General features: G+C 38.1%; 4 protein-coding genes across 9 annotated transcripts in view; 2 read left to right on the top strand and 2 right to left on the bottom strand.

Annotated features, from left to right (window-relative positions):
- Positions 1-5346, bottom strand: part of magixb (MAGI family member, X-linked b) — a 43658-nt gene extending 38312 nt beyond the window's left edge. For 2 of the 5 annotated variants that reach the window (XM_030137804.1, XM_030137805.1), the window contains exon 1: positions 4501-4777. In XM_030137804.1, coding sequence (XP_029993664.1) covers positions 4501-4583 — 83 coding nt within the window. In that variant the 5' untranslated portion in view covers positions 4584-4777. Of the gene's footprint in view, positions 1-4500; positions 4778-5054 lie in introns of those variants that run through there. The other 3 variants (XM_030137799.1, XM_030137800.1, XM_030137801.1) reach the window with 2 other exon arrangements.
- Positions 5347-6020: 674 nt separating this feature from the next.
- Positions 6021-14650, top strand: gpkow (G patch domain and KOW motifs). The gene is made up of 11 exons (XM_030137847.1): positions 6021-6248; positions 6435-6607; positions 6696-6841; positions 8550-8656; positions 9448-9652; positions 9893-10025; positions 12366-12543; positions 12768-12888; positions 13122-13191; positions 14193-14278; positions 14367-14650. Exons 1-11 carry the CDS (start codon positions 6055-6057, stop codon positions 14493-14495), a joined length of 1542 nt encoding a protein of 513 aa, XP_029993707.1. The 5' UTR covers positions 6021-6054; the 3' UTR covers positions 14496-14650.
- A 4-nt stretch (positions 14651-14654) lies between these two features.
- Positions 14655-17312, bottom strand: pqbp1 (polyglutamine binding protein 1). Of its 2 annotated transcripts, none has more exons than XM_030137876.1 (7): positions 17221-17312; positions 16538-16605; positions 16333-16444; positions 16059-16159; positions 15736-15954; positions 15592-15649; positions 14655-15108 (listed from the first exon to the last, which is right to left on the bottom strand). In XM_030137876.1, the coding sequence occupies exons 2-7, from the start codon at positions 16602-16604 to the stop codon at positions 14958-14960; spliced, it is 708 nt and encodes a 235-aa protein (XP_029993736.1). In that variant the 5' UTR covers position 16605; positions 17221-17312; the 3' UTR covers positions 14655-14957. The 2 variants fall into 2 exon arrangements, with proteins under 2 accessions (XP_029993736.1, XP_029993737.1); XM_030137877.1 differs by having other exon boundaries at positions 16538-16608; positions 17223-17240.
- A 5-nt stretch (positions 17313-17317) lies between these two features.
- On the top strand, positions 17318-22240 carry timm17b (translocase of inner mitochondrial membrane 17 homolog B (yeast)). Its single transcript, XM_030137887.1, has 6 exons — positions 17318-17366; positions 18834-18933; positions 19014-19077; positions 19548-19676; positions 19792-19902; positions 20436-22240. The coding sequence occupies exons 1-6, from the start codon at positions 17341-17343 to the stop codon at positions 20498-20500; spliced, it is 495 nt and encodes a 164-aa protein (XP_029993747.1). The 5' UTR covers positions 17318-17340; the 3' UTR covers positions 20501-22240.
- The last annotated feature ends 61 nt before the right edge of the window (positions 22241-22301 follow it).

The following is a 22301-nucleotide window of genomic DNA, read 5'->3' as shown; positions in this document are numbered from 1 at the left end:
ATGATAAATACCATCATATTGTATCAGTTTTCATTTGTTTGTAGAGTTTCAAATATCAATACTTCAGTGTCTTCATCATCATCAAATTTGCCTCAGCTTGTATTCATATTTATTTCAAAGAAAGTAAGAACCAAATCAGAGACTGTCAGGTGTTTTCAGTTCATATCATCCTCTGGAAAATTTTCTTCGGTTCACACACAAACAGCACACACAATAGGACACATGTCCAAGCAATCCAATAAATAAGTAGAGCTAAAATCACAATAAAAACAACCCAACTCATCACATTACCACATACTAACTGGTCTGAGTAGAAATTATCTTTTATAAATGGCTTTTGGCTTGTTACTCCTTGTTTTTTTAAATTATCATTTTATTTCAGTCTATTTATTCAATCTATTCAATCTATCTATTATTTTCATTAAATAATTTAAAACTACATATGGCTATATCTTGTGTCTTTGAAAAAAAAAAAACAGCTTTTAAACTTGACAGAAAAAATAACCTAGTATGTATCATGATAATTACCAATCAACTGATAAAAGCATTTCTTATCATAATAACATTTTTGGGCACACAAACCTGTCCCAGTTATCAGTGTCAGCCACAAATTTCCTTTATAGGGGTGAAAATGAAACAATTTTTTAACAAAATGTTTAATTTAACAGAAACTTGGAAACCATTTTTTAACATCTGGAAAAAGTCACTCTTTTGTGCATGAATAAAATCAAAAGAAACCCTTGGAGTTATTTAAACAATATATTCTTAATAATGGACATGGAAAATACTAAGTTTCAGCTTTCATACCAGTTATTCAGTTTCAACCCATCCCTCAACTATAACACTTATGTCTTCATTCTAACCTGTAGTAAAGCCCACTGCTCCTAATATTAGAGCCTCCTCCCATGGGTGGTGTTGGAGGTCATCCAAGTAAAGCATCTTAAACAACCAGTGACCTTAAATTCATCTTAATTAATAGGCTGGTGGTGCAGGACAGGAGACGGAAAAAATGCACAAGAGCATCCGAACAAAGTTGTCTTATCCGGCATCTGTACCCTGACCTCTCCCTGCGAACATTTACACCAAACTGTGCAAACAACATGCGGCGTAGTAAAGCTCCCTGATGCTCACTCACTTTCAAATCTAGGGCACGCGAGTGCTCGACACAAAACAGACAGCAGTGGCAGATTTAAAAATAAAAGATTAAACGCTAGGGTTGAAAAACACAAAATATCTTTGTGTAGCATTCCCTGTCACATGCCTGTAAACATTTCTCTCAATTTCTTATAGTATTGGCTGGAAATATGAAAAAGCTGAGAGGGACACTGAAAAAATGTTTTTACTTTTCATTGCATGACAACATTACATCCAGAATGGTTTCCTGTATTTTATTAACCATTCATTAACCCTTGGCTTCTAAATGAAATTTCTCAAATTTATCACCATTTAACATTAACTTCTGCATTTCACATTTTACAGTGAAAATCAGGTGCTTTCCTATATTTAATACACTGACCATGTAGATGTTCATGAAAGCTCACAGTAAATTCAAAAGTTTTTACATGAAATTAGAGATGCAACCGATTAATCGACTCAAAGTGATCCAAAAAAATCATTCAACCACAATTCTCCTAAATCAAAGCTTTGTTTCCTTCATTTCTCTGCTGTTAAACATTGGTTCCACTGTTGTGTTTCACACGGACGCTTATTGTGATGCACAAAGGAGCTTCAGTTCAGGAAAACTGCAATAGAATATCTCAAGCACCTAGTCGATTAATCGGTTGCAGCTCTACATCAAATTAAAGAAAGCTGAAGAAAATGTGACTTTTTCAGCAAAATATATAATTAAAAACTTAAAAACAAGTGTCTATAATCACTGCCATTCAAACTACATGGTGTTATCGATGAATCAGTGTTGCACAGCATGTGTGTGTTTCCACATTACATACTTATTATCCCATTATTACTGAGCCTCTGATGCAGCTGAAATACTGAGAAACTGCATTTCACTTGAATCATTTAAATGCTTTACTAGGACTGAATCGCTCAAAAGTTATTAAACATTTTATAATTTTTATGCTTTAAGTGTTTGAGGGTTAAAGCTGCACTTGTGTTGACTGGGATTGGAATGTCACTGTGGACTCAAGGGATGTCCAGCCACGCATGACTGACAGGATACTACAGGCTGAGTGATGTTACCTATAAGAGAACTGTATCTTTAACATCACAAGATCAAGGTCAAGGTAGGGGGCACATTACTGCATGTTGTGTTGTGTACACTCTGCTCTTCTGAGGGACACCACTGTGACAACAGGTCCTCTAACTGAAAGTGCCAGGACACATTACACACCTCACTGTGATCAGAGATGAGCTCTCATCAGGAAGAAAATGCAGTTTAATTAAAGAGAGCGGATCAGCTCCTCAATGGTGATGATGGATACAACAAGGGACAGAAAAAGTAAAGAAAGGAAATTAGGGGAATTAAAATAGAATGGAGCAGAGTATCCAGCTGGTGCTTGGAGGAAAATGGAATAAAATAGTAGAATCAACAAAGAAGGATGGGTAACCTTATGAAAGAATGGCTGAAATCATAATAACAAAATGAATTATTCATGGGGAGAAGGAGGGGAGTGGAGGTTCACTATAATGAGCATTTTTGCGAGGTCGCACTTTAGTAACCTAAGCAGGCCTTCAAGTGTGTGTGTGTGTAAGTGTAAGAGCGATACTGCTGATTCAGTAGGGATGGGTGAAGGTGACCCTCGCCTGCTCCTGCTGCCGGTCTCACCACCTGATATTGATCCCAGTTGTCCAACTCAGATCTGACTCAAGGATACATGGATTCATTGCCTTCTTGACATTTCAAATATGGCACTCTGTAAATTGTAAGTCCACACAGTATCATTGATTAGTTATTGATTTCCCACCTCAGTCAGAGTCTAAACACTTAACATGGGCTTATCCAATCCAAATTGAATCCCAGTGTATACAGGGAGGGACAAGAGCTTTAGATGCAGCATGGGAATGTTGTTGTTGTTGTTGTTGAAATTTCATATCAGACTCCACATGAACTGTTGAGGAGAGAACTAAGAATAGAGCAGACTACAACTGCAGAATCCAAATGCAGTGGCTGGGAGCAAAGGTTTGGACCACAGATGGGAGAATGTGCCTGCGTAGCCCTGCCCTGTCAAGGGTAAACTGCCTTGTGCACACTCACACAGACACACACACACACACACATGCACATACACACAACACAGCCCAAACCCACACACATGCATACTTTGTTTTCACCACACCTTAAAACAGCAGCATGAATATGTATGATGCTGAAGGACACAGGAGGTACATAATTAGACAATCAACTACTCCCAGATGACATGCATTACTACGACAGAGAAGAAACGCATCTTACTTTATCCTCTCATCTCTTTAGCAGTGAAAGTGGAGTCATGTTCTTATGTCGACATGCATTTCCACTTACTGTTGGGCTCAAAGTTGGGCTAAGAAGTGGAATCAAAGGAGGACAAATGTGGAATACAACCACAGGCTCAGATAAGTAACAGTACAGATCAGGTACTCACAGCTCACAGTTGAGAACCAAACAAACAGTGTGAGCACCAGAGCAGCATGAGATGAGAGCATGTGTGGACAGTCCAACACCACATGTGTCTTCTTCTCTTCCAGCAAATTAATGATTTATAATAACAGCACAACCTTGACTGCTCTCCAGACCTAGAACAATGCACACTATTAAGTCAGGGTCACATATCCATCACTTCGAAACAAGCTCCCTGGATGGAGCTGGGACACACCCTAAACAAACAACAACAACAACACACAGAAACACAGCCGGCTGGCACTCGAGCACAGTCCTGCTCACATGCATGGACACACACCTGGCTGCAAACTACAGAGTACATTCTGCGAGTCAGTCTATTTGTTATGGTAAAATGAGCGCAGGTGCAAAGAACATTTGCTGCACTTTATATTTCATGATGACAATTTCTGGAGCAAAAGACTGAGACAAGTAAAATAACTCTCATTAAAGAATTATGAAAAACATCTCAAGCAGTGCTAAGCTGCATTTGGAGTGAAATAACCTTCAATGATATAATTATTTCACCTCACATATTAACATTTCTGCCTGCTTCTGATATAAAATAATAGATTATAAGGTGTCAAGTCAAATTAGTGCTGCCTCTTGTCTCAATAAACTTTCCATCTCTATCATTAACACAAATGATGAGCTGAAACTTCACCTGACAAAATCACACTTCTTATCCACATGATCTGCCAGCATCATCAGGAGCCCACATACTTCCCTCTCTCTCACACTCTCACCTACTATTTTATGTACACACTCTCTAACTCACTCTCTTAACATCCACGCTCTCTCCCTCTCTCTCTCTCTCTCTCTCTCTCTCACACACACACACACACACACATTTGGCTTACACACAACAGATTCTCAAATTTCTCATATTTAGGGAAAATACTGACCTGCCTTGTCGCTGACACACACACATTCTTTTCAAGCAGTTGAGCCTTTCAAAGAGGATCCGTTTGAACGCGTCTATATACATTGACCCGGCTGAGGTTAAATGATAAGACTACAGTTTAAAAAAAAAAAATACGAGTTATTTGATAAAAGCCAGAGAGAAAGATTAAAGCGGGGATGCAATGGGCATGCACTGCAACGGGTGGATGAATCCCAGAGAATATCCCAGAGAAAGTCCGGCGATGTGCACGGCAGACGGGATATTTGGACACTAGTGATGCTCTGAGAGCTGTGGTGATCTTGTAGAGACAGAGAGAGAGGAGAGAGAGAGGAAAATACAGACACACATGCACACTCTCTACCGGGCAAATCTGACAGCGGCCGCTTATAAATTTAACAGCTGCTACACTGCTGTGGGCAAAACAGCGTTGAGAATGAGTACATCTACAAAAACAAACGAAAACATGCTGTTTTAACTTCTGATTGCCAAATCTGCACCCTGCAGGATGGACTGTAAGTCCTGCAGGACTTTATTTGACTAGAATAGATCTCTTACCTTCATACTCGCTTTATCCGCGTCAAATCTGCGTATTCTTCGGCTTGTTGAATCACTTACGGGTAAAGATTTTGCTTCATCTGATCACAGCTAGAACCGAAAAGACTACGGTCGGTAAAATCGATTTGACCAGTCGAGTAGAGGTGTCATTGAACTGCAGGCGCGGTGCTTTCAAGGCTCACGGAGCGTCAATTACTTATTAGATTGGGTCAGACTAGATAAACTACAGGCTGTGGTATCAATTACAAAGTGTTACCAGGTATTACACCCAGTTCTTAAAATGAACTTTTGTATGAAAAAAACTACGACAAGACAAATGCAAAGACTTAAATAGGAACTTAGGAATCATGAGGGGAGGGAATAAAAAGAGTTAAAAGAACCGCCCCTTATTGTCCTCAGGCCCGGTGTACCTGCATCAGCAGCATCACTTCTGCTTACGAGTTACAACTAGGACTTAAAGGTGTGATAACCTCATTAAAACAGACGTAATTAAAACAGATGGTTTTGTTTTTCCGTCTGTTGGGTTATAATGTGTTTATAGGGCATGCATCTGAATTTTTATCTGTAGGTAGAACTTAAAGGTGTTTGCGTTTCACACTGAGGTGAAAACTCAGTAATTTTAAAAGGTGGCAACTATGGGCTTGTAAAAATATATACAGATCTAGAAATAACTTGTCGTGAATAACAAAAAAAAAGTTTATTTGCTTTGACGTTTGTATGAATATAATGTTATCATTATTTGGGTTGAATGTTTGTAAAATATAATTGCAGGACTTGTTTGCACTCTTCTCTTGGTGAATTATATCTAAACGTTGTTGCCCTTTAGTAAATATTTTACATGTTCCCTCTGTCTGGATGAAGCCAGCCAGAGCCTGTGTCTTTAATTCTGATGTATTCTGGGAATAGTAGTAATTTATACCCAGAGAATATAAACGCGGATCCTACAAAAACTACAACTACCAGAATTCCATTCGTCTGCTTCAGTCAGTTCTAAACAATAATGGCGTCGCACGGCGAAGATACAGGTGCCTCCCGGTCTGACGTTTCTGAAGACCAAGGAGAGAAAAAAACACCAGCAGTGTCGTTTGGTTTTACGAAAACAGTTAACAAATTTAAAACCTCGACTGTCAACACTTTCGCAAAGAAGGATGACAAGGATTACTTGACGGGAATTGACCAGAATGAATTACAAAGGTGGGCCGCTTATGCTAATGCTAATCAGCATAATTCATTGAAAAGCACCAACGTAACAGCTACGATCCAAGATAGTTAGTTTTTAAATCAAACATGTTATTAGCAGTCGGGAGGTAGTAGCAGACATTACTGCTAATTCAAGTTAGTAGTGATTTACAGTGAGGGTCCTGTCTGTCTGTGTTGCAGTTCGAAGCCCACCGAGAAGCCCAAAGAGCTCATTATTCCTCTGATCCAGAAGAACCGCTGGCACAGGCCAGACCGAGTGGGCCACAGCGACGGGGGTGCACGAAAAGCACAAGAACCAACCACCCAGGACAATGACTCTGTGGAGTCTCAGGCTGTCAAAGAACTCATTGAAGGTACAGTGTATTGCAGAATGTTTGTTATGAAGATTTGGGGTATGGTTAGTTCTTATGTTTTTACTATTTCCTCATGGCATGTGTGCAGATTCTCGGAGGCAGCTGGAGCTTTGGCAGAATGGCTCTGAGACCGAGAGAAATCTTAACCTGACTATCCCCCTGTTGATGCAAAACAAAGTGCCAGAGGGTTTTGAGGACGGAGACCATGTAAAGGTTGACTTAAGGCCTGAATCTGTAAGTAAAAAATCCAACACTTGGCACAAATATTCAGTAATGTGAAAGATACATGGCTGAAATGGAGAAAATCTGAAAAAAAAATTGTAACTCAGTCCAGAAAATACCGATCTATGGTTGGAAAATAAATTATATTTTTTGGGTAGAACAAGATAATGGTTCAAAAGAAAAATGTGTCCTACTTGTCACTGCATTATAACATTTTGTACTGCAACCGTCCCATCATCATAATTCATGTTTCCACAGTTTTCTTAAAGTTTTCTCCTGTTGACAGCTTGACCTTACAGCTTCTTTTTATCCTATTTGGCCCCCTAGTTAATTTTGTCTTAAAATGGTATTTAACGGACATCAACAGCATAATCTGCAAGAGGGGCATTTTCACAGAAATCCCTGACAATACAAAATGTCGGATACACTGGCTAGTTTGGCTCAGATTGAAATTTGAGTGTGTGAAAGTGCTGACTGTCTGCTGAATAGAATAACACCCCTGTGTGCATACGCGGCTGCGCGCATGTGTACCAATGACTTTGTGAGTACAGTGCAGCTTGGGTGGCAGGCAGGCGTCAACACTTTCCTCAGAGACACACAGGCAACCAATCCGATCCCATTCTGTTTGTTTTCATCAGCAGACTCGCACGTCTCATCACTGTCATCCCATATCAACTCTCATTCACTGTAGAAGTGACTGGCAGAACATGCGAGTCAGGGGAAACTTATTCACTCTGCCCCTGAGCTCATTTTAGTGCCATCTCTGTGTAAGAACGAGCTCACAGCTTCCCTTTGAGGAAAGCCTTCAGTGGAGAAAGAGATGAGCAGGGCCACTGCTCTGATGAGAGCTGCTGCCCGGTGACTTTAGTCAGCCTGGACTGAGTCTGACAGCCTCAAGCCGAAAAGCTGAGTAAGACCAGAGTCACAAACTGCTTCTGTCTGTCTGTCGGGTCTGTGTGTATGTGACAAGGATTACATAAGCATCTTGTTCAGCTCCTCAAAGTCCTAGTGTGTTCCATGTATCAGTGTTATATTTAAGTCACCGTGGTAAGCAACTGTCTCTGAAAAGATAAATATTGACAATATTTGAAAGGTATTTTAATACTACTTGGAGCATTATCATAACTCTGTTTACCACCTGAATTTAGTAGGAAAAATTGTTTCCTGGATGATCAATAAAGTTGTGTTTCATAAATGACCAAACATGTGATCATTGGATATAGCTCTACCTGCCTCCTGCTTCTTTACTGTAGCGTATTTTTATTCATTTATGTAGGACTACTACTGTTGTATATAGTATGGATTGGTGTCTGTTACATTGTATTGCATTTTAATGTATTTTTTCCACTATATTATTAATGTTTTGCATTATTTGTAACATATTATTTCTTTTCTAGATTGTTTCTGGTTTTAGACTCTTTTTTAACATCTGTCCAGGGACATCAAATGAAAATTAATCCTGTTGGCTTACTTTGGCTGACTTAGTTTCCTATTCCTCTGCTGATTTAATGATTGTTGTCCCAGTCAAATAAAGGAGTAAATACAAATACAAAAGAATTGCAGCCTCTTTTCAAAGCTGCTCAAGTAACGTTGAGACATTGCAGCTGAGTTTTATCTTCATTTAAGTGTCAGTTGTGCTGTCTGTTTTTATTTGGTTGTTTGAGTACTTAATGATTTTAACTTATTTCAAGCAAGTGACCTCATTAAATATGTTGGTTAGTCAACAGAAGCAGATTATGAGAGCGTCCCTGTTGAGGCTTACGGACTCGCAATGCTGAAAGGGATGGGCTGGAAGCAAGGAGAGGGCATTGGACGTACATTTAAACAGTGAGTAGCAGAGACTATGCGTTACTATTTTAAGATTCAGTTTTTCCACTGTTTGGATTAATCTTCAAAATTAAGCACCCTTTTAAGAAGAGATTCGTTAGGCAGGATCATTCAAGTTTCACTTAATCCTGTTAATCTTACTTTGATGTGCCTTCATCTATTTTTTGTCTCTTTGTATACAGTACTTTCCAAAAGTCTTGGTCAAATATAGGTCTGTTGGTTTACACACATGCATTTCTCAGTCTCTGTATTAAGATACAATCTGGATGGAAAGTGTATACCACATAACACAAAAGTTTCAGGGAAAAAACAGCCTCTATAAACCAAAGTGGTAGTATTTAATGCAACTTCTGTTTGCACTTAACATGTCTTTAAACCTTTTATTTTCCAGGCAATATGAAATTTATTGCATTAATTTTCTGGTGTTTTATACTTGGTTTCAATTCAACACTTGTCAGATGTTTCTGTTTCTGCTTCTTGTCATGGGGACAAGGGTCACCAAATAGTGACTTTAACCTTTACAACCCATTTAGTTCAGTTTTTTAAGGTTGTGCACATATTTTCTGTATTTTCATATCTGAAGAAAATTGAATGAGAAATAAATATGCATGCTCATTTCAACCCTGCAAAAACAACAAAGATAAAGGTGATGTAGGACTTTTGCAGAGTACTGTGTATATTTATTTATTTTTTTCAAGATACATGACTCAATGTGTATCCACTCTGTAAATCCCACACATCCATCTGTCAGTGTGTATTAACTGGGTACTTGTGTTCACTGTCTGCTGCAGAGATATAAAACCAATTGAGCACCAGCTTCGCCCAAAAGGTCTTGGTCTTGGTGCAGATCGGTCAGCCATTAAAGACCTAGAACCCAACAAACATCAGCGTCCTCCAAAACCAGGCGAGGAGCGGGTAAAGGAGGAGGAGCTAGTAATGGGTCCTGGTGGTTGTGTGCTGGTGGAGTCGGGGGCTCATAAAGATCTCTATGGCAAGGTAAGGTTTAAGATCCAGTCCATTTTGATTTATAAAGCACAAATTCAAATAAACACAAATGTTATCAAAGTGCTGTACAGTAAAATAAACTCAATAAAAAGATAATAAGAATATAAAATACTAAGATACTGCTGTTACTCTGTGGACAACAGTGATCTACTGAATCTGAAGCAAAACATTGTACAACTATATGACATATTTTCTCTATAACGACTTATAACTTTTATTTTTGTGCTACAGATTGAAGGTGTTGATCCAGATAACGCTCGAGTTATGGTGAAACTAGCAATCGGAGGCAAGACTGTGACGATCAGCCAGTACGCTATTAAACTGGTTGGACGCAAAGAATACGACAAATATAGTAAAGATCTCAGTAAGTGACACCACACAAATGACATGACAGTGACTCTTCTTATAAAATCAAAGACACAAAAACCAATAGATGAAGTGTGTCTTTAACACTTTCAGTGCCATGGGCTGATTAAATCGGCTTTACGAAAACAACCTGTAAAGTGCCACGGGCCGATCAGATCAGCTTTGGAGAACACGCCACATTTGTGTACAAACAAACCATCCACCCCCATTTCTTTCTCACATTTCAATGACGTTCTTTCTGTGTCCCCCTTTTGAGACCAAGCAGACGGGAATTTGAGGTCACGCGACCGAATAATATTTTTATATCTTTTTAATGTTTCTTATTCTCCGGTGTTTCATCAGAGGGAGCCCACCATGCCGGGGGGCGGCTGTGGACTCCGGGGGCTGTGGCGCCTTCTCTCACTGGGGTCCGCTCCTTTCTGGTGGGTGGGGGTCCCAGTTGGCCCTCTCCCACTAGTTGGGATGCGGGGCTGTGTTGCTGGTGCCTGGTCGCCGGGGTCGGCGGCTGCCTCCTGGTGCGGATGGCTCCCTGAGACAGCGCCTCCTAAATTGATGTTTTACTTTTACTTGTTCTGGTCTACCCGTGCTCAGTCAGTCTTCTTAAGTATGTGTGAGCTTGTGGGTTTGCATGTATATGTGTGTGTGTGTGTGTGTGTGTGTGTGTGTGCGTGTGCAGGTGAGTGGGTGGGTGTGGGTGGGGGGCGGTACCGATTTTTAAACTGATATGTAAAGCACTTTGTGCTACAGTTTTTAATGTATGAAAAGTGCTATATAAATAAAGATTATCATTATTATTATTATTATTATGAATTATGCAAATTACAATCAATAATGAATCGGCTGCGTCCGGTGCGTTTTGAATCTAATTAGCAATCGGTTGGATGTTACCGAGCGGTTTCCTGCAGGATTCTTCAAATATTATAAAAACGACGCGAAATACTGAAAAACGGCCAAATTCTATGGCACTTTTAAGGCTTATTAGCCCCTTAACTGTCTGGCACTTAAAGAGTTAAATACCACACTGGGCAAATAAAGGTTCCATGAGTAAGATTTAGGAAGATTCAATTGCAAAAATGTAATGTGCTTTTCATAATACTGTTTTCATTGTAAAAACAGGAAAAGTAAAATTTTTTATGAATTTGTAACTTAAAAATGAGTCGTTAACATTAACGGAGGGGGTGAGTCGCCCTCACAGAGTCCACCATGTTGTGACACTGTTTTTCTACAGTGGCTCAGGATGGACCTTCTCTTCTTTTTGCCATTTTATAGCAGATGGCCCCAGTATTAAGGTTGATTATTATAACCTACTATATTTGAGTGTTAACAATATTAAGTATACCCTTAAATAATTTTTCTGGTCACCATAGGCGAAGGTGATCAGATTCAGTCGGTTGTAATCAGTAATCTACCACTATTCTCTAAATATTAAAGAATTTTTAATAGAGAGACAAAGACCCTTTCGCTGTGTCCCATAGCATCTTATTTTGACAAAACATGAGTTGTTGTCAGTGGCATGAGACAACTTTTTTTGGAAATAGTTGAATTAAAACATATTTCTAAGTAGTGACACATTAATTATAAATATGATGTTTTCATTTTACATGTCAGATAGTTTCAGTCTGTGGTACGGAAAAACAGCAAAGTAATATCTATTTTTGTGTGAGGTGATACAAGTATCCAACTCCACAATTTTGTTACCTCAGCATATTTCACCTTGTTATTTGAAAGTGAACTGTAAAGTATTAAAACATGAAAATCATCACAAGTCTGGTCATGTTGAAGCTGCAGAGACATCTTCAGCGACTTTGAACAGTCTTTGATGTGACAAATTTATGTCACTTTCCACGACTTTTGAATGTGACTTATACTGCAACAGTTTTCCACAAACTGTCCTGTCTTGACTCCTAAAATTATCTTTTAAATCAACAAACATCATATGTGTAAATGATGACATTGGTCAGACAGGATCAAAATATTTGTAATTTCTCATAACTGACTGTAATACAGTTGTCTTTGGAAATAATGTGGAAGGGATTGGATTTTGGCGCTGTTAAAGATTCAGTGTAATATTTAGAGACATGTAGCAGTTGTGGGGTTTTCACCTCTTTATTTGACAGGATTTGGGATCATTGTTACGTGACATGGAAGCAACTGTAGAAGCTGCAGTTGTCATCTTTTCAGCTACTTATATCACATAAATTAAACATCAGCGATCAAAGTAGCTGAACTACATGTGACTAATTTAGTAGTCAAAAAGCTGTTCTTTACTGTTAAAGTATTTTTGGGGGGGTGTTTTATACATCGTAATGGCCTCTAACACTGTTTCTCCACTGAACAGGTCGTCTGAGTAAAGCCCACAAACAGAAGGAAAAGGAGAAAGAGAGGGAAAAAGAGAAGAAGGATCGACAGAGGCATGAGGGGAGGAGTAGCGGTGATGAGGTCAAACACAAGTCTTCAGAAAGAGATTCAGGAAGAGAGGAAAGGAAGAGGAAACATAGGGAATCAAGTCGAGACAGGTAGTTTTTCAATGAAAAATGAAGGTTCAGACATTTACTGGAGATTTCATATTATTTTTGTATCAGTTCAGTTTTATTACTTTGGTATATCTGTGTTTGTTGAACCTTTTTCTGTCAAATGTCATCATTTAATATCTTCATAACCTTTATACTTGCATTCAAACATACAGTCTAAAAATTATCTGAATAAATAGACTACATTTGTTTCTTTGCTCTTTCTACAGAGACAAACCTCCACCTAAGGAGTCAAGGCGACCCCCTGCTCCCCCCTCCTGGCTCCAGAGAGACTTAAAAGTTCGCTTCATAGACAAAGCTTTCAAAGGGGGCAGGTACTACAATTCAAAGGTACTTCAGCATCCCATGATCCTTTTCTGTTTCATTCACTAAGAACACCCTTATGAAGTGGTGTATGAATTAGTGGTTGGATTTGAATCACTGGTTTTAGCTGCTTACAGTATATGCAAATATTAGATAAGATTGTATTACCTGGTTTATTTTCATGTCTATTTTAACTATCAATTTGAGAGCCACACTGTCTGGCAGCAGCATTTTAATAATTTGACACTTCTATTTTTTAGATGCGGGTGGAGGATGTCCTCACACCAAGCACCTGTGTGTGTCGAACTGAAGAGGGAAGACTGTTAGACGGTGAGACATTATCTCCATGTCACACTGTTTTTCCTGTTTATACTATTTGTTGTCAATCAGTGCTGATTCTCTTGCTCACTTACCTCATGTATATGCAGGTGTTTTTATTAGTAAAGCATCTTAAAAGGACAAACATTATTGAAGAAAATGTAAAGATAATAGGATTTGTAAGTTGAATACAGATGGCTGCTTCTATGAAACTGGTGCCCAAAAACAGGATAGAGGGGCTCAAAGTTCAAACCAGATGTAGACTAATGTCATGAAGCAAATTTAGAAGCACTTTGGGTCTATTTTAAAAATAAATATTTACTGACATAAAAGAAAAACTATTTTTCAGAAAAAACACATTTTTCATTTTTTTTCTATAATTTTTTAATACAAAAAATCCACGTGTAACACGCTAAAAATGACATGAAAATTACGTGCCATTTTTTTTTTTTTTTCTTTTTTATTCTCTCACAGGTACATTTTGGGAATCAAAGTAAATATGCAAGGCAGAGTGTTTCACAAAAATGACCACTCATGATTTATTTGTGTTTAAGTGGGCAGGTTCCGCATGTAACGTCAGTGGACACAATGGGATACATGCGAAACCTGGAATGAGACTGAGATTCATGAAAAACCTGTATGTTTGGATTAGAAAAACTACTAGGACGCACTGACACCTAGGTAGCTTTTCATGTCCCAATTTTGGTCCTATTTTTGGGCCCAAATTATTAAAAATTCACTAATTTTGGGATGGCTCAGAGAAAGAGTGTAATTTTTTTTGCATTTATCTGAGGTCACCATTAGGTCCATCCTCGGGGGGAAATATCTCTAAATCTCTCTTTTATTATTGGGTCTTAAAAAGCTGGCAAAGTGCCAGGTACCTAAATGAACCCAGTTTTATAGAAGTACCCAGATAGTAATTACTACAGTAGGCTGCATAGCATACTGATGCTGGACTGTAGTCTTGTTAATTTTTTAGTGAATAACCTGTTTTTTTCCTCTTCCTGTATAAGATGTGAAGCAGAACATGCTGGAAACTATTGTCCCCAAGCATGAAGACGACTCCATAATGGTCGTACTGGGTGACTACAGGGGACAGGTGAGCATTTTGTTTCCTTAAAACATTCTATTTTAATGAGATCAAAAACTGTAGTTTCTAATTGCAGTATTTATATGTATCTGTTCAGGTTGGGCGTATCCTCCAGCGGGACAAGAACAAGTGCAGAGCCATGGTGCAACTGGACCGATATGAGGAGAAAGTGTTCACCCTGGATTACGACTCGATATGTCACTATGTAGGAGGAGGAGAACACTGATGTGTCCAACCTGTTTTGTTTTTTTTTGTCAGTGCTGCCAGTCGTTTACATCCTATTCAACCCTAAATGTTGTTTGTTATAAAAAAAAAAGAAATTATGGATTTCATAAGGAATTTAAAGTATTTCTGTTTTGTAATAAAATACTGCCACAAATTGTTATTGGTACAGATGTTTTTTTATTTACCATCAGGAAAAGCTACAATGAGTCACAGATGTTTAATTTATTTGCAAATGATGTCATCAGATGGTCCTACCTACAAGAAAGCATATCTATAGATCATATAAAAACATATTTACAGCTGCCGTAATTTAAAGAAGCATATCAGCGCATAGATTTTACAAAAGTTCAGAGTTCTATCACTGACACATTTTTGTAAAGATGTTTAACTGAACTGATATCAGTCTTAAATGCAAAGTGAAACTGTCTTAATTTTGGAAGCTTTTGTCTCCTGGGAACTCCGCTCACTCTTTGGGGATTTGATTTGCTGCATTAGCCCTAAGTACTGCTCCAGGACTGGGATACGGCCGCTGCTGGAACAGAGGCCCTGCCGCTGTGGTGTCTGCACCTGTCTTTGCTTCATTACGTTTTGGTAGACCACTGGACCACGTGCCCCTGTGAGGAGGAAAATAGGTTAGAAATAATGAACTGTTCTCTTAAGAAAAACTATTTGATCACCAGGACTAAAATGAGATCAACTGACAATGGATTTTCAGGTTGAAATGTTAAGAATAATCTGATGCAAGAAAAGGGAGATAGATGATTAAATAACTTATATTTTCAACCCTTTCCCCCAATATTTCCACATTGAACATGTCTGAAATTTAATCTTCAATGATTTTTTTGTTTGTTTTTTTTTTAAAGGTTAAGTGTAAGTAACTGAACATCAACGGTCAATCTTTCACAATCAATCTCCAAGTAATTTGTCAATAAATGTGCAATTGAACTACAGACTACACCTACTTTTGTCTGTAAAAAAAAAAAAAAAAAGTAGATACAAGCTATTTGAGTTACTGTGCCAATAACCTAACCACAGCTATTGGCACCCACTTATACTGATAATTTTTAAAATGTCCTGTCTGTCTTTAAATACTGTACCTTGGGGCATCAGAATAAGCACTGGGGTCCATGGGGTCCATCTCATCATCTTTTCTCCCTGAATGTTAAGAAACATGTAACAATCTTGTAAAGAATCATCACTTGAAATCAAACTGTATTATAGGATAAAGGTATAATCATTACCTCTCTTGCTCTTGCTGTACGGTGCAGTGTCCTCTCTCCTCTGTTTTCTCCTGTCTCTGTCCCGTCCCTCATCCCTGTCTCGATCCCTGTCCCGTTCTCGGTCCCGGTCTCGATCCCGATCCCTGTCTCTGTCCCTATCTCTATCCCTGTCTCTCTCCCGTTCTCGCTCTCGGTCCAACTTATCAAACTGCCTTTCAACTCTGTCATCTCCCCCTTCTCCTAAAAACAAAATACAAAAAAACCAAGAGTTACAGAGAAAGAAAGAATAATTGCAGATATTTGCCATAATTACCCTCTGACATTAGCTGTCAAATGATCATCACCTCTTATTTTCTTGGCAGGTTTTGTTATAACTGAGGTTGGGTCATTAGGGGACAGCCAGGCCACTAAATCTGTCTCCACATTCCAGTAATAAGGAAGACCACTGTGGAATTAAAGAAACAGAAAATAAGACATACAAGTGCATAGTGTTGCTTTAATTTACACAAAAATCATAAAATCCAAACACACTGGTTGGAATTTTTTAGTAGATCTGAATCCAGTTTATCTCATATATATTCTAAAACATATTCTTAAAAAATACAAAAGTATACATACCAAGCAGGATCAAACACTTTATACCAGTTTGGTGGTAGATTTTCTATTCTGGTGGCTTCGTAATCTACGTTGTTGTCATCATAATCTTCAGCAATTATCTCCTCATCTGCCTCTGTAAAGATTAGGTTATGATGGAGAAAAAGAGTTATTTACTCAGCAAAGTCTGCAGCATTGGGTCCAAGGTACTATTTTTTCTTTTAACTACCTTGTTCAGCTGGTTTAACAATCCCTCTCTTGGCCAAGCGGGCAAGCAGAGCTGGAGGCAGTGGCATCCTTCAAAACAAAAAAGACATACAAAAAAAAAAATGTCATGTGGAGCAAGGGCTAGTGGGTTAGTTGACACATTAAACACATGTACAACCATTCTAAAGTCAAAATAAGATATGAGGCTGACACTATAAATGTGCAGGTAATCTCGACCAACATTGGCTTTAAACGGTATGAAGCTCTCTTGCTTTTTTTTTCTTAATTGTTTTTGCTTGTTTGTTTTTTTTGTTTTTTGTTTATTAAATACTTGTGGTGCTTCGCCATGTAGTCGATAGATACTGCAATCAGTCAGTGCAACAGTGCGAAACTACTGCATTGTCCGACACCAGGGAGCATTTTCTTTAATTATTTATACATACTACATTACAGTCCATGTGCTTAACTAAGTCAGTAACTTTAAGGTGCAATATTGTAGCTACAACTTCGTCATATCTTAAATAGCTCAAAATCAGTCATTTGCAATCTAACATACTTCTTTTCATGTCCGGCGTGTGCACCCAACACAATGAAATACTTAACATATTAAAGCACACAACACCTTTATAACCTTGGACCTTTCACCCAGCACACAGTTAACAATATATTGACAGTATTTCGTTATACATATGATTTCTTCTGTACCTTTTTATATAAATATCACCCCTTCAGTCGTCTTCAGCTCGGTAAACGATACGATTCCCCCAAAACAGCATTCGCGGCGCACGAATATGACGTCACGACGTCCTTTTGACGAAAACAAACATGGAGGAGTATGCCCGTGAACCTTGGTAAGATTAGTTTAAAAACATTTATCTGTCGTTACATGTGTAAAAGTAGTGCCCGCAGACACTCTTTTATTTTCTTGCTGTGATGTGTAAGGTGTGTCAGTGAACAGTGATGCTATGTGAGTTAGCCAGTTAGCATAGTGAAGGTTCAGGGACACAGAGATATAAAGCTGTACCACTTTGAAATTACCTGTAGTAATAATATGACAGTGCTTGTAAGTGACAGCCTAGCATTTAAGAGAACAGCAGATATATTTGATACATTTTATCTTTACATTATTGTCCAGTTGTTAGCGTTAATGAATGTAAGCACCACAATGCAGATGTCAGCTAACTAAAGCTAAATCCTGATCCCAGTACACCTCAGTAACGTACAGGCTTGTATTTGAGGTTAATAATTATCAGTGTCATCCTAGGAAGGTATTTATTAAGATATTGATTATAATATACTTTGTAATTTTAAAAAAAAAGGTGAATAAGGAGAGCATTTAAGTTTTTCATCTTGCTATTGCACCATAAAATGAAAATCTGATCAAATATTGTAGGCCAAACCTTCGCAAAACTCTTTGAATCAGACATAATAAAGTAACAGAGACCAGCCAACACAGATTTCTCTGATTCCAACAATGTTCTGAACAGTGATTACAAAATAATACCATCAAAGTAATGATACAGGCTGAGACAAGACCAAGGTTATGACCAAGAACAGATTAGATACACAACATAAGCATAAAGGTAGCCAAGTTATTCAAATATGAGTGCTATGGAATGATACAGTCATATCGCTGAAACATTTATTTTTAAGGTGCTTAACTTTCATAGAACAGGGGTACTTTTGTGTCTAACACCCATCATGAGAAAGATCGGGATTAAATGAGCTACAGCTTTCCAAAACACACAAAAACTAGGGTCAGGCTGGGTACAATATTACACCAGCCTATTTGAACTGCAGTTCTGTCATCACTGTAATGATATTAACAACTAGATGTTATAATGCACAGTTTAGTAATATCACTCTCAATATGCACTTGATCTGTCAATCCTGGGCTCTCTTTGTATGAGAACAAGACGAGTCAGAGTAAAATACAGTCGATATCGAGATGAGGGCAAGACCTTCAAAAAGTTCAGTCTCAAGTTAGACTAGTCAGCTCAGATGCATACTGAAGGGTCTGTTGTATATTGTTTTTGTGAATGCAATATTATTTTGAATGCATTTTTGTAATTTTGTAAATTGAGATGTTGTGGAAAAACAAGTCAGACTTGTTCTAAGAGTAAAGTTTTGCTATCATCTCTCCACAAAAGAACTTTGAGGACTGGATTTATGAAACAGACACCACAGTGCAGTGGGCTGTATTATTTGATGTGTTTCTTTGGACCTTTCAAAAGACACTCTTTAACAAATGTACACTTTTCTTTGTCTTACCACAAAATATCATGTCTTTACATTGTTTTTATTATGTATTCCTGCAGCCCCTGGAGGATAGTGGATGACTGTGGAGGTGCTTTCACCATGGGAGCTATTGGAGGAGGAGTATTCCAGGCAATCAAGGGTTTCCGTAATGCTCCTGCAGTAAGTGCCTCTTAATTGTTTATTCACAGAATCTCATTAGGTTTTCAAGCCCACAATTTACCAGTGCTCTAATTTTTCAGGGTGTTGGACACAGACTGAAAGGTAGTGCAAATGCAGTGAGGATAAGAGCTCCACAGATTGGAGGTGAGGAGCTGCTTGTTTTAATATGACCATGAAATGTCTTAGAATGTAAGAGTAGTGTTCCCTTTTTGTATTATGTTATATATAACTTCACAATGTTTGATTTTGTGTGGTAGTACACTGTTCTGTTATCTTCTAAAATGCTTAAAACTGACCTACACAGAAATCCTCCCTTTCTGTCTTAAGAATAGAATGAATGTTAAGATGGATGATGCAACACCTTCTCAGAGACTGATTGGCCCAAATTTTCCATCGCAGGTTACATTTTCTGAGGCCTGAAAACAAACTAAGAGAATATGAATAACCCACGTTTCCACTCGAACTGCTAGTTACAATATAAGTTTATCATGTTTTTTTGCCCAGTGACGCCAAAAACACTACCTACTCAGACTTTAATGGTTGTGGTTTCTTTGTCTAAATCATTCACACAGATTGCCGACCCTCACTGGTTTGTTTTTTGATGGTGGTTTCAGGGAGCTTTGCTGTGTGGGGGGGCCTCTTCTCCACAATTGACTGTGGCTTGGTCCGGCTAAGGGGCAAAGAGGATCCTTGGAACTCTATAACAAGTGGTGCTCTGACAGGGGCTATCCTGGCAGCACGTAGTAAGATGACGCTCGGATCTATTGCATTGATTTTTTATCAAATACCCAATCTACACTTTTCTTAGTCATCAGTGATGTTATAAATGTATGACTAAGTACCATTTTTTTTCTCCAGGTGGGCCTTTAACTATGATGGGTTCGGCCATGATGGGGGGAATTTTGCTTGCTCTTATTGAAGGTTTTGGGATCCTCCTAACCAGATACACAGCACAGCAATTTCAGAACCGTAAGTGACACTGATTTAGTTTGGAAATTATATATGAAGCAATAAGGGGAGAATCATGTAGTTCCTCAAATTTCTTTAATAGTGTGAGTACTATCTCTTATATGAAATGCATTTGTGCGGTCTGTGGCCTCAGTGTGCAACAGTGCAGCTCTTTCCACCGTGTGAAACTTATTTGAAAATACACTCCCTGGGCTTTTTTTTTTTCCATCAGTGGTAAAAATAGTTGCCAGTCCTTTAAAAAAAAAAAAAAAAAGGGGGTGACATGTAAAAAAAAAAAAAGGAAGTCTGGAATGTGTTCAGAAATGTTGCAATATACTTTGTACATGCCTTCATCCCTGAGTCACCAGGATCAACAATTTCATCTCTTCTTTAAATGTCAAGTCAAAAAACTGTCCGTGGTTTTATGTCAAATGAAATATGAAATATATATTGTGTATATATAGTAATTTCTGAAAATATAGTCAACACATGAAGAAGTGTTTGAGATTTGTGTCTAACCACCAAAGAAACACTCTGTGTCTTGTCTTTTCCAGCTATTCCATTTGCAGAAGACCCCAGTCAGTTACCTCCAAAGGATGGAAGTCAAAAGTTTCAATAGAAAGCAGCAAGAACTGAGTCTGGCTGTGCACACAGTGAGTCAGGGCTTCAGGACACCACAACAGATGACTGGGATGTGGGGCTGCAGTTCCCCCACAGACTGATCCATTAGTTGCACTATGTGCTTATACCTCAGGGCAAATTACTGTCAGTTTTAGTTATTTATAATTCAGTGTTTGTATGTGAACAGGGACACTTCTGACAAACCAACAGAAGCAAATCTGAGATATTTTGCATCAATGGTTTTCATTATTATAGTGACCTTTTTGGGCTAAATGTGCAATGCTAAATTCATAACAAATTTTCATACAAAATTGAAGCAACATCTGTTGTTTAATCTTCCAAAGATTTTAAATGTGTATGCATGGATTCATTAAACAGGAAAGCCACATTTTACTGACTACAAGGTGTAAAGCAAAGAGTGTAGATTTGCAGTTGGACAGAAGGGACACATACCTTCCACTACTGAGAACAGACCAAATTGTCTCCAGCAGTGTTTTAAGAATCTCATTCTCATTGTCTCATTTTTTAAATGGTAAAACCTGTCAGAGGATGACACATGCCCTCAGAACTGGTGTTACATTGATGTTACATTCAATACAGCTAGTATTGTCCTCAGTCTTTTCACTATGGAAAATAATGTCTGTCAGCTGGTTGTCAACCTAGAGGAGTAGGAGCCAAATTATCCACAACTAAACATTTATTTCTGGAAATACATTATGAGTTGAATTTCAGTCTATAAATCCCATTTAAAATGTCACTTTTAATGGATCACTGTACACAGGAAACACAGCTGTAGCAGACAAAAGAAGGATGAAGGTTGATGAAGGAATAGGTGCATCTTCAGGGTTTCAGGTGAGCTCCTAATTAAAAATCATAGTTTATAAATTACAGAGAGGCATCAACATTGAAGTAAGATTCTAGACTTTTGGTAAATATAACCTCTGAGAATCATTTTAGTTTATTTTGAAAAAAAAATGTTCGACTATAAAAAGTTGGTTTTATAAGATCCTATTCACTCAAAACTGACCTCAAGAATGAATAGATCTATCTTAGCCCTATGTTTACATCTTATTTGGTGTTGGTAGTTTTGTCCCTGCTGATGCTGAAGTCAAACCCACGCCTTTGTGTAAAGGTAGAATAATAAACATGCAATGTGTATTATTATGAGATTACTTAGTATGGTTGGAGAATCTGTTTCTGTTTCGTCTTTGAGTATGTCAGCTGCGACAATCAATGCAAAGAAATATGTTTTATTAAATTATGCATGTGTTCAAGGTGAGTCCAGACTCAGCAAAACCTCATTCCAGTATTTATTTGCAGTTTGTCTTTGTCAGATATTGCCTCAACTGGCAGCTTTTGTGATTTTGAATCTTTGTATGATAGACACAGTGGTAAATAGATGAATGAATGTGTACTAATTGTGTTCCCCTTGTGCTGATGAACTGTATAGATGACTTTCTAGAAGGAATGGCTTCAGCTGTTTTGACATCACTCTCTGTTTGTTGGTCACAGTTGTTCATTTTGCAAGTTGTCATGCACCGATCATGATGTTGATTATTGCACTATCCATCAAGCAACCAGGCACTTTTTAAAGCCATTCTCTTTGCTTGTTTACCACAGCAGATAGATGATTCAACAGTAGCATTCAGAGTGTTTATTTTGTAAATTGTCTTAATATATTTATTCATGCAAAACTTGACTATCACAATAAAGGCATCAAATGTTCTTTATTACTGAAGCGCTGAAGTGTCATTGTTTTGTAAAGGAGACTGAAATAATAAGGCAATGTGAGACAAACT

This window comes from Sphaeramia orbicularis, chromosome 7 (assembly GCF_902148855.1).
Source record: "Sphaeramia orbicularis chromosome 7, fSphaOr1.1, whole genome shotgun sequence".
Taxonomy (NCBI): Eukaryota; Metazoa; Chordata; class Actinopteri; order Kurtiformes; family Apogonidae; genus Sphaeramia; species Sphaeramia orbicularis.
Note: the sequence above shows the minus strand (reverse complement) of the source record. Positions and strands in the feature narration are given on the sequence as shown.

Excerpts from the sequence above, each read along its gene's own strand:
- gpkow (XM_030137847.1), top strand. The coding sequence starts at position 6,055 with ATGGCGTCGCACGGCGAAGATACAGGTGCCTCCCGGTCTGACGTTTCT. Across the intron at positions 8,657-9,447 it reads ATTGGACGTACATTTAAACA|AGATATAAAACCAATTGAGC; the intron begins GTGAGTAGCAGA and ends TGTCTGCTGCAG. Across the intron at positions 12,544-12,767 it reads AGGGAATCAAGTCGAGACAG|AGACAAACCTCCACCTAAGG; the intron begins GTAGTTTTTCAA and ends CTCTTTCTACAG.
- pqbp1 (XM_030137876.1), bottom strand. The coding sequence starts at position 16,604 with ATGCCACTGCCTCCAGCTCTGCTTGCCCGCTTGGCCAAGAGAGGGATT. Across the intron at positions 16,445-16,537 it reads TGTTAAACCAGCTGAACAAG|AGGCAGATGAGGAGATAATT; the intron begins GTAGTTAAAAGA and ends TAATCTTTACAG. Across the intron at positions 15,955-16,058 it reads ACCTGCCAAGAAAATAAGAG|GAGAAGGGGGAGATGACAGA; the intron begins GTGATGATCATT and ends TTTTGTTTTTAG.
- timm17b (XM_030137887.1), top strand. The coding sequence starts at position 17,341 with ATGGAGGAGTATGCCCGTGAACCTTG. Across the intron at positions 19,078-19,547 it reads AAGAGCTCCACAGATTGGAG|GGAGCTTTGCTGTGTGGGGG; the intron begins GTGAGGAGCTGC and ends TGGTGGTTTCAG. Across the intron at positions 19,677-19,791 it reads GGCTATCCTGGCAGCACGTA|GTGGGCCTTTAACTATGATG; the intron begins GTAAGATGACGC and ends TTTTTTCTCCAG.